At 34.4% G+C, this 12,312-nt stretch overlaps 1 protein-coding gene across 1 annotated transcript; it reads right to left on the reverse strand.

Annotated features, from left to right (window-relative positions):
- Positions 1-163: 163 nt before the first annotated feature.
- Positions 164-5,777, reverse strand: LOC130746654 (LOB domain-containing protein 30-like). The gene is made up of 2 exons (XM_057599350.1): positions 4,760-5,777; positions 164-1,006 (listed from the first exon to the last, which is right to left on the reverse strand). The coding sequence occupies exons 1-2, from the start codon at positions 5,066-5,068 to the stop codon at positions 620-622; spliced, it is 696 nt and encodes a 231-aa protein (XP_057455333.1). The 5' UTR covers positions 5,069-5,777; the 3' UTR covers positions 164-619.
- Between the last annotated feature and the right edge of the window lie 6,535 nt (positions 5,778-12,312).

Raw genomic sequence — 12,312 nt, forward strand, 5'->3', positions numbered from 1 at the left:
CTTCTCAATTAGGAAAGAGACAAGATGATTTTACAACTCACCCACAATAGTCCAGAAGGCGCCTTGTGGATAATATTCCCCTTTGTGAATAATATTCCCCTTTGTCAAGAGAGTTCGTTAAAGAGTTTGATTCTCTACATATATGAAACACACTCAAACAATTAGTCTCTATTGGGAACCAGTGGGAATAATAAATAAAATAAACAAGTCTCATATTAAATAAAAAGGAGAGTGTTGAACTATATATAAGTGAAAAGACTCATCCATTCTTTGCTTTAAGGTTTTGGGTGAAAGACGTGGTGTCTTTCATTAATGTGGTTAATTTACTTCTCATCCAATGTGGTTATAAAAGGATAAACTCACACGCTTCCTCTCATTTCATAACCGAGATACCTCTCACACCATGAGAGTCTCCACCCGTAAGAAATTTATAAAATTTAGAACATTCAACGACTTCAATGGGTGATTGTCTTTTCAATCACAACATTCTTAAAATTAAATTCCCAGCAGAAAGAAAGACCATTTTGAATTAAAGAACCATGATCGTAATACTTTCCCAATATTAAACATTGAAAATTCCATATATCAACTGAAGAAAAGAGCATCAAATCAATATTGATCATTTGGAAAGCGAGTAAGATGACGAGGCATTTGAGCATGCAACTGGGGCAGATCCATGTCTATGCAACAGCTCATGGGCCAATGCTTGAAGATCACCACCACCACCACTACTAGTGGCACTACCAAAACATTGATGTGAGTCTACGGGCCTATGATGCATGTGCCATGAAGAACTTTGGCCCATGGGTTCAAAAAGTGAAGATAAGTCATATGCGACTTGCATGTTAGAGGCAGGAGCTAATGGGAGGTTGGCTATTGAAAACAGCGGAGGAGGAAGAGGAGGAGCTATGGTTGCTTGTGGCGGAGAAGGTGGTGGTCGTTGGTGTAACTCTATTGTGGCAAGTTGACCTTGTAAGTAGGAGAGTTCTCCTTGTAAACTCACAACCTGAAGAAACAAATTAAAGAAGTCAAAAAGGTCACGAGCATGAAAAGTTAGTGGATAAGTTTATTATTTGTAAGAATCAATTACTACATCTAAGTGAACAATTATTATGAAGAAAAAAAAATTCTGCTTATATGGACAGTTAATTCTGAAACAAATGAAATAGTATGTATTTAAAAGCTATTTGGAGAGGCTTCTTTTTTACGTATTTTTATCCCAATTATATACTACTAGAATGCATTTTTTTAATAACCAAAATAAAAATTAGATACATTTGCCTTAATAAAAAGGGACAACTCACAACTCCAAGTTGGTTCTTGACTAAGGAACATCATCATGAGAGGTTGATATGTATAATTATAAAAAGATTAGGACCTACTTATTACGACATTGTACACAAAAATGTTGAGTTTTATGATAGTGAATGAACTTATGAATGACAAGTATGAAAGCGTGACTTTAAAACCAAACTTCTCGAGGTTATAAAACAAATGTATTGAAGGAACCAAGTAATTTTGGGGGAAATAAACTGATCAATAGTATGATTAGAGTACTAGTATTAAACTTCTTCTCCCATGTATAAAAAAAAAAGTAGTAAACTTCATTATACCAGTAGTATATTTTGAAAATGATTAATATTGTTTGAAAATCAGAAATTTATTAAAGTGGTCAATTAGGAGTCCATAGGGATTAGCTAATTAGTGATTGTATAAGTTTTTTATAGGAAAATGTTATTTGTTAGTAATGTTAGTAAATTAGTCATCCTCAGAGTTCGAACTCTGGACCATCCACCCTTCATCTCACTCAACCCTTATGTTTCTAGCTCTTACCATTTAAGTTATCCTTCGGGGGCTAGTGATTATATAAGTAAATAAGATATTTTAATAGATAGGGGTGTGATTTCGATACCTTAAAAAATTGTGTTATATTTTTCAATCTATTGTTTAAAATATTTATGATAAGATAGTAAATTATGAAAATTTATTTCAGAAGAGAAATAATCATTCAAGATTATCGGATGTCCCCGAAGGGACATCATTCCCCGAAGGGACATAAAAGGTATGAAACTCCTCAATTTTTAGATAGGCACTAAAAAAATTATCTTAAAATAAACAGTAAAAGGAAATGGTGAACGAGCGTAAATTAAACCGTCTACTCGTGTTTGAAATATTATTCTTTAGAACTTCTTATTAATTGTTCGGAATTCATAATTTGCCTTTATTAGAATTTATATTTAGCCTTTATATTTATATATGCTTACATAGTCCCCGAATTATAACTTAAGTGGTAAGAGCTGAGTGACATGTGGGTTGGAGAGGTCCAAGGATGAATCCCTTGAGGGTGTAATTTATCTTTCTGATGTACCAAAAAAAGATATCCTTACATAATTTTGAACAATAGACCAATGTATATATGGCGAGCAAGAAATCAGGGGTGAATGGAGAGCCACACATTTGCTCTGCTAAGGTTCACCACCCAACTGATGTCGGCTCTTATGAGAGCGGTGCTTTTTAAGAGGAAGGTGATGCAGATGGCGAGTGACGACGTCGACTCGAGTCAGAGGAAGAAGAAGTGTTTATCTCGATGGTGAAATGGCGAGCGACGAAGGCCAGGATCGTAAGATAGAAAAAGACGTTAATTTCCAGTCAATCTTCACCCTTTTTGGCGACGGAATCCTAGATTGCGTCGATTACCATCAATTTTGTGGGCTTTTTGCCCCAATTGTGAGGGTTGTAAATGTATTCGTCCAAAGGCACAAGAAATTTGGGAGGATATATCATTATGAGTTGGTTAGGTTTTCTTCATTATAGATGGCTTCTCAAGCGATTAACCTCCTAATGGTTTTTTTTTTCGTTTGGGTGGAATGTTCTTATCGTTGGATTTGGCGAGATTCCTACGGCATAGGTTTTATGATCTAGGATCGACTGCATATAGAGCTCAAATGTTGTCAGAGCTTGATGGGGTTTATGTTGTTAATAGGGAAATGGAGGACCGACGAATGATGCCTTTATCTAAGGATGAATAAACGATGATTGTTGGACTCTCTAGAGATTGCTCTACGTCCCATGTTTCCCTCCACAATGTTCTTCCATGATATTTATTTTTTTGAGCTACATTGTTGCCGAGCTTGAAGGTGTTGATGAACTTTGTGTTGCTATTGATCCTCTCTCTCTTTCACTCTAGAGGTTTCCCATGATCCTGGCTTTGTTGAGCGGCTCACTGCTTCTTCTTTAGAGGGTGCTTTGAGCATTTCTTTACCTCGGGATCAAGTGAAACCATCTAGGGTTAGGGGAAGGCCCAAGAAAGCTGAGAAATGAGAAAAAAAGAAAAAAACTTCATGTTGAAAGTTTCAGTGTGATTACAACAGTGGATGACGTTGGTGCTGAGCTAACAGGGAGAAAGCTGATGTTGCTGTCGGTGGAGTTTTGACTTGTCAAAGCCTTATGACATTTTGACTAGGGCAAGAAGTGACATTTTAATAGGGAAACAATCAGGCATGAAGTTTGCTCAGATGGTGTCGCCCTCTTAATATGTGTTTCTTATTTTGTATCTTTTAATGTGTTTTTTTTTTTACAATTTTATTAAGGAAGATTTGCTAGTTTGATGGTTCCTTCACTTTCTCAAAGTTCATCTCTATTTTCAAAGTTTTAATAAAGGTGGGTGAGATTGCTGTGCATTTTTTAATAAAGTTTTTTTTTCTCAAATTAAAAGGACTGGGACATTAAAAGAACTTAATGAGGTAATTTAATAGGGACAGAAAACGTACTGCCCCTATCAAAATTGGCAAACAAAACCCAAGAAACTAACCGACCATCTCCCCTAAAACCAGCACAAAACCAAAACGTTGTTCAATCCAATCTATAGACTCTTGACTCTATTAACTGCCGACCACATCATCATTTCTTAATCAACAAAGTGTTATGGATTTCAGTAAAAAGCATAGAAACTGTCCCCCCCTATGTTCCATGCCTCTCTACCTTGTTTCCTCTTTCCCCAAACCCTCAAAGTCTCAAACCCAATTAAGTTCCTCTTTCAATGGGCACAAATTAAAGCATTACTACAAATTGGAGGGTACCTCTACTTTTTTATGCTAATTACCTCTATTTTTTTAATACTACTGACTGAATAACTTTCTACTTAGAAAAAACATAGTTTCATAATAATGTCGAATAAAATAAAAATACACTTTAAATAGTAAGAAAGTTGTGTAACACTGAAAAAATGTGTTTTTTTGGAGTATAAAAGATGTCCCTAAAAAATAAAAATTAACGGATCCCATATACTTTCATCAGTCCTCTGGCTATACAAAGAAAGTTGTGTATGATAGTAGTAAAATAAAATGAAAAAATCTCCTTTTCAAATTTCAATGCTTGACTAAAACAAGGGGGGAGGTTTACATTACATTCTATGGCTTTGCAATTGATGGCAAGTACTAATTATATAAATTAAATAAATAGTAAGTTTATATCCTACAATCTATGGACTTGTCTAAATTTTCTGTTATTAAGGCACTCTATTCTAAGTGAAGAAGAAAAAGGGGAGTCCCAAAGAGCTGACAACATTCTACATAAGATTCACCTATAGCACCATAGCTGGCTTATACTGATAAGAAACCCAAAATTAAACATGCCAAGAACATCGTCATCCTTATCCAGAATCACATGATTTAAAGTATTCTATTTATAAACATTCAAAAGAAAATTCTAATTATTCAACCAATATTAGTTAAGTAATCAATATAATTAATTAATTTACCTGTTGCTGAAGAGCGAAGATATGAGCAACACAACCATACACAGGGTCTCTCATCCTTGCCTGCGCTTCATAACAAATGGTGATCACCGCATCAAGACGCTTCTGCTCCGGCAGGTTAAGTAGCAGCTTGGAAACGTTGCTGGCTCCAAAAACCTTGTGAACAGCCGCAAAGTGAGCTGCACCTTGTTCCGAATCGAAGTATGGCGCAAATACACAACCCGGCACACACTTCCTCCTCAAGAACTTGCACGCGCCACAAGGACCAACACCACAGCCACCACCACCACTATTGCTACAACTAGAGTTCATGCTCGTCTTTAATTTTTTTTGTAATTAGCCTATGATTGCAACTTTTTATGGAAAGGTATTGAAAGACTTGTAATTCATAGGGCGAGAAATTAATCTCACTACTATCGGCTGTAAGATAGTTTGGTTAAGATCGAAATGCTTGTAATTAGGTCAAGAAACTAATTAAGGTTTGTGAAATGGTTGGCATTTGAAGGAGAGAGAAATTAAGAGAGGAACAAAGAGGAGGAGGGGGAGAAGAAGAAGAAGAAGAGGGGAATGGTGGTGTTTGTAGGAGGAGTTATAGGGTGTTGGTGGGGTTATAGTATTTTAATTTGAATGATGGGTATGAAAAGGCTAGAAGAAATCTTTAAAGCCACGCGTACTTGGGAGAAAAGGGGTTAACCCAAACATTTAGGTGTTTGCGTGAAGCAAACATGTGATAACCCCTCTAGCTTAGTAGTATTATCCTCAACACCTTCACTTTCCTTTCATTTGCTTGCTAGATTTTCCCCCTTGCCCTCTTTCTCTCTCTATCTAAACAAGTTCAACCTCATGAGAGAGTGATGGTGTGAGACATGAAGGAAGGTTTTGATTTGGAGCAGAGGATATATGTAAGAATCTTGAAATTAAAGAGGATTTAATTTTGTTGAATAAGGAACTGTGAATTATGAGGGGTTTGTATAAAGGAGAAGAAAACGTGTGTCGAGGGGAGTGTGTCTATGTATTTGGCACTGCGTGTTTAAAGCTGCGTGGAGGGGAAAAGACGCCAACTCTTTCTTTCAATCACACAAGAGTTGAAAATGACATGGACTTTTGGATTCCCATTCTTTACTACAAGCTACCAAAAAACGCATAAGGGAGTAATCGACTTGGTGCTAGAGAATGACGTGAATCTCCAAGGTTCCTTTACTTGTCTTAAATTGGGTCATTATGTGTGTTTTTACTATGCCGCGTGATGACTCTTGTATAAATTAGTGGGTGATGAGCAAAGAACGAGAGAGTGCGACTGCGAATGATATATAGTTGGATACCTACTAGTAATATAGGTTTCTTCAAAAAAAAATACTAGTAATATTAGGTGATTCCAACTTTCATACGGCTCAAGATTGAAAAGGAAAATATGAGTAACACATTAACACCCAATTATCATAAATTTTTTAAAAAATACACACTTTAAAGAAGATAGATAATTTGAAAGAAAATTAAAGTATATTATATTGTAACTTTGCTAACTAATGTAAGTTTAATCTAAGGCATCCTATATTTTAATGATACTTAGATCTTTAAACAATTAGATACTCCACATATCATTTTTCTTTTGATAAGGGGTTGTTTAAATGACCCATGATAAAGTCTGGGTTAGACAACCCCTTTTGATAAATATACCGATGGTGTTTTTTAGTGTGGTACGGGATACCACATTTTCTAATATATTAAATTGTGTTTGAGTAAGCGTTAACGGAATCAGAATTTATTCAATAAAAATCACGTATAGTAAACGTCTGCCAAAGTCAAATGATTTATGAAAAAATAGTTATGAGCAATGTTATAAAATTGAGTTGCAAAACCTCTAAATTTAAATTATGTTTAATGCGCGCAGAACCAAACAATTATTTTGCTAAGTGGATCCCATTCTTGACCAATGAAATCAATTTTACTAATACACTCAAAAACATTAAACAGATAGTTCTATTAACATTGACTGCCATGGTAAATTTAGCGTCAGATAATTAGCAGTGGTTGATAATAGCCGCCACTAAACTAAAGTTTGTCGTCAGTTACGTTGGGCGACGCTAAGTAAAAGGCAAACTGTGGTGTTTATTGTTAATGGGAGTGGTTTCAAATTAAACAGCAAAAATTGGATAAGGGATCATAAATTAAATTAATATTGTGACTAGCGGTGGATAGGACTGACGTAAAGATGACAATTTTCTTAAAATATTAACGAAGATCGTAACCGACGTTATGCGTCATCTCAATTTGAGTGGAGCTCTAATTTTCATTACGTCTTCTCCATTCCTCCATTCCTTAGGGTTCTCTCTTTTTCCCTCTCCACTGCTTTCTCCTCCACCGTGCCCTTCGCCGCCGACACACACAAGCTCCGTCATTGAGCTCTACTCTTGTCGCAAACGATATTAGAGCCAAATCTAGTATAATTCGATGAACCGCCGCTAGTCTATATTTAGCCGCGGTTGCAACAACCGCCGCTAAATGAGCAAATTAACCGCTGCTAATTCTCCGTTATCTTATAGTGGTTTGGTTATTCGATCGTGGGTAGTGTTAATATGTTAGCATTCATTTTAAAATAAAAATAAAAAGTGTGAAAAAAATCATATTATAAATTGAGATAAATATATTTTCATGTCAACTTATACTGATACACATTTTTTATGGACAAATGTTAGTTGTTAGTAATGTTAGTAAATTAATCATTATTATGGTTCGAACCCTGGACCCTTCACCCTCCCAAAACCTTATATCACCTATCTTTTACCACTTGAGTTATCATTCGGAGACATAAATTACTCATGCCTAAGCTTGATCTCTTGATACTTGATAGCAAAAACAATATATAATGCACCATCAAGAGTGTAATATAATTGAGGACCCCACGAGTTCCCTTCACCCGTGCGGTCAACACCTGGGTATTACAAAAAATAATATACAACTCAATTATGATTACTTACACAGGAATTTCAGTTTGAATAATTGTGTTTTGAACCACAGGATGTCACCTGGACAAGCGGCAAATTAGCTGCTTAAGTACAATAATTTATGAGGCTAATGAACTTTAGTCCAAATTATGAAAAGGAAGGTGATGTTAAAGGACTTGAAATTAAATGGGTCAAAGAAAGGGCCTGGACCAAATCAATCATGAAATTTAAACAATCACTTTTATCGGTTGTTAATTCATTCTAGTCAAGGTATCTATAAATCTAGTGGCTCTAGCTTTTTATTATATTAAGATCCTTTCCCCCTTATGCTTCCATTGCATGCAAGAGCCATTTTCCGCTCATGAGATATCAATTCTTTTGACATAAATTATAAGTGTGTTTAAAAAAATAGTTTTGCTTTTGCCCTGAGGTTTAATGGCAACGGTGGTTTTGGGGTACGCTAGATATAGTTGACTCGTGTCGGTGAAAGTTGGTGTGGTGCGGCTGGTTGGATCATGTGTGGTTGTTGGTCGTCGGTCCTTGTTTTGTGTAGATCGTTCGTTGTGGTTACGGTTGCCTTCCGGCCTTAGCGTCTTGGTTTCTACACGAGTTTGGATGAGTGATCCCTTTTTGTGCCACTGCTACGAGTTTGGAAACTATCTTTAGAACCTGTGCTATCATTGATGTATTTATGTTTGTTTTTTTCTTGGTTTTTAGGTATCATCTATATAACATGGTTTGGTTTTATCTGTTGGGGCTTTTGGCCTGCTCTTTTGGATTGGTCTTTGTTGTGGGTGTCGAGCGGCTTGGTTGTTTCCTTCAGTCGAATTTGTCGCCGTTTTTCGACTTTTATGAACATCTTTTTAGAGGAGTAGTCGCTTGAAGTTTTTACTAGGTTTTTAACACGCTCTTGTGCGTGCGAGTTCTTTGAGAGGTTTTTGCTATACGAGCTGAATTTTGTCTGGTGTTATGCTGGCTAGGTTACTATACTCATGTTGAGAGGGGTTGTTTCTCAACATTTCTTATTTATATAATATCTATTTTAACTTTAAAAAAATAACACTAAACAATTATCATATACACATTTATTTATAAGCTAATTTAATTTTTTTATTAAAATAAACTTATAAATAGCTAGGTTATATATAATAAAAATAAACGTTTATTCATAATTAAGTTAATTTTAATATGAGTGTATTTAATTATAAAATTAAGTTTAAAATATCTTATAAATTGATTAAAAGTATATTTTAATAAGTTACCTAAAAAATTGTATAAATGTTTATACTAATTAAAAGATAAACTCATAAACTATTACAAATGCGGCCTACATGGAAATCAAACAATCAATTAGGACATGGCACCTTTCTTCATAATAGGGTACTTTGCTTTCAAAAGATACCCAAAATTAAAGAAACCGATTTGACCAAAAGCAACATGAACACGAGTGAGGAAGGCCTTTTTGAAGCAGGAAAAGAAAAGAATGTTAGTCTTCTTTTACGTTCAGGGGTTTTTCTTGAGCCTTGCTAACTAAAGTAACCGACATGCTTGAAGATCATTTAAGTATATATTGGTTAATTATGTACTTTTCATATCCAAAGCAAGTATATAGTGTTCTGCTTGACAGCAAATTAACAATGAACAACAATATTTTCCTAAGGTAACTTTAACCTTTCAAGAATTTTCATGAAAGAAAAAGATGCATGGTTGAACCCCATAATCCCAAATTGCCTTTGTTGTTTATAAAATCATGATCCTAGTGAAGATGATGGTTGAAACATCTGTGAAAATACATGTTATCTGATTTTTTTTTCTCTTTATAATTCTTGATTTAGGCCATGGTGGGAATTTTTTTTTACGGAATAACTTCATAATCCTCTTCTATAGCTTCCTAAAGATCCAAAGACTCCATTTTAAAAATCTAGATATCATAATTTTCTACATGAATGACTGGGGTGGAACTTGTGAGAAATTTGATACAGGATCTATTTTAAAAAATTCATAAGATTAAACCTAGCAATTAGAACACGGGGGCCAGAACCGCCACTGTTGACTCCTTGGCAATACTTCTCCACAAGCAAGATGAAACCTAGCAATCAGAACACAACACAGTATACACACGGGGGCCTTTACTTTTGTGATCCTTCAAATAAACACCACAAACACCTTCCAAAACAGAAGCTTCTTGATCAAACCATAAAGGCAGCCACAACCTTCTCATATCCCTGGACAAACTGAACAGGCCACCATGGGAGTAGAATTAAAAAATCCATGTGGCATAAGCATCCAAATCACTTGTTCTTGTAGGGACATCCACCACATGATAAGAATTGCAAAACCCATGTGGCATAAGCACGAACAAAGAAAACCACTGACAAAAGGGAAAACAGAGGCGAGAAAAGGGAGATCGACCACCCTCTGTCGGCGGTCTCTGGATCAGATCCGAACCCAAAACCCATGGCCGGAAAATAAAAAAAACCAGCAAGAAAACCCTAAGATATTACACCCAAACTAGAAGCAATAAAACCCAATCAACTAGCCAAAGAAAAATAGAAAAAACCACCAAAATTCAAGTAAGCTACTCAAGACAATGAGCTCGATTAGGAAAAAACCGAAATAAATAAAAACACCAAGCAACAACAGGACTGAGAATCCATGACATAAATTATACATGGTCCATGATCTCAACATTATACATGCCTTTCATCTCGAGTCACCTCCTTTCCCTTGCCTCTAGCAGCAGCAGCTCTAGTAACATCATCATCAACCTCAGTAAACCCTAACTTGGCTAAATCCTCAATGATATCTTTACTTAAATTCATTTTTTCTAAAGCATCATATGTTTCAACTTGATTATCATCATGATGAGCTTCAGAATGTCCCAATTCATTCGAATGTGGCACTTTTACAACAACTTGTTGGGGCACAAATTCAACCCCAGGAGCAGGAACACAATACACAACCTGTGGTGACAAAACCAGAAAAATTAGGTGAGGGGAAAAAAGTTGACATGTTAAACAAAATTAACCATGCTTAATCAAAGAAGGTGGTCTAAAAATATTAAGTGATACAAATATAAAATTACAATACTATTGTATTAGGAAAATTTTTCTCAGTGACTTCCTCATTTATTGGACACTCATCTATCCCCAACTACCTGTTGCATGTGATAAGGATTGTAGGGCACTGGCCCATAATAATTTTCAACATGATAAATTTTTTCCTTTCGAGCTTTTGCATGTTGCACCTGGGGCACTATGTCAGTGAAAGCACTTAAACATACATCATTGAGTATTTGGGTCACTTCACTGCTGATTGCCATGCGATTAGAATGAAAGTATCGAAGTCTGATTTCTTTGCACATTAGGCTCTGGATCAAAGGCAAGGGACTTTCATTAGCATCAGCATAAGGAAAATCAACACTTTCAATGCAAGCCATGAGCGTGATAACCTCATTTGCGAGGAGGCTAAGATAAGTGGTCGGCCGTTTGAGCACGCTTTCCACCACTTTTAGGAGACTCTTCTTTTCAACCCACAAGATGAAGGCCATAACATGTGAGGATTGATTGGTTTCACGTTCAAGTTCCACCACCAAGCGTGAGAAGAGCTGGCGGTCGATGTTGTGAGAAAGGAGGACCTCATCTTTGGTTGTAGTCACATTGGTTCTTGGATCTGATTTCGCATCCATTTTGTAAGATATGATACAGATTAAGATCACTAGCTACTTCTTTTAAGCTTATTTATAAGTGTATATTTTAAAATGTTAAACAATACAAATATATATATATATATATATATATGTGTGTGTGTGTGTGAGAGAGAGAGAGAGAATTATTGAGGAATAAATGTTTTTCTTTTAATGTTGAATAACTTTCCTTGTATGAACCCTAATAATCATCTCAAGGAAAACTCATTAATATATTATTTTCTCATTTTATAATTTATTATTTGTTAGTAATTTTTTTTATAATGTTAACATTTTGTACAACACTTGTTTAAAAAAAACAATTTGTACTACACTTAGACAATATTTTATAAATTTAAAATAATTTATAATATAAAAATCACTCTTGCACAAATGGATATATTTATAAATGTGGAGAGATAAATTCAATGAATTCAACGTGGAGATATTAAACTCACTATTTATTTTCTCATATGCATGGCTTTTCTTTATATTTTATAATAATTTATTTTCTATATTTTCTTTAGTCAAATAAATAAATCAGGTTAGTAAAATATATGTTTTTGATTGAACATCTTATATAAATATATGAGATAATAAAAGTCATTTTTCATTAAAATTATGAAATTATATTTCATAATTTCAAGTTGATAATACTTTCTTTTAGGCACTTAATAATAATTAATATTAATTGAACCATATAAACATAATAATAATAATAATAGTAATAATAATAATAAATTTAAATATTTAGTTGTTTCTTCTTCTCAATTTAATAATATAATAATAATAATATCATTATCATATTATATTATATTATATTATATTATATTATATTATATTATATCATATCATATTATATTATATTAATATTATACTATATCATATTATATTATATTATATTATTTTATATTATATTATATTAT

The sequence above is a fragment of the Lotus japonicus genome, chromosome 3 (assembly GCF_012489685.1).
Source record: "Lotus japonicus ecotype B-129 chromosome 3, LjGifu_v1.2".
NCBI classification, from domain to species: Eukaryota; Viridiplantae; Streptophyta; class Magnoliopsida; order Fabales; family Fabaceae; genus Lotus; species Lotus japonicus.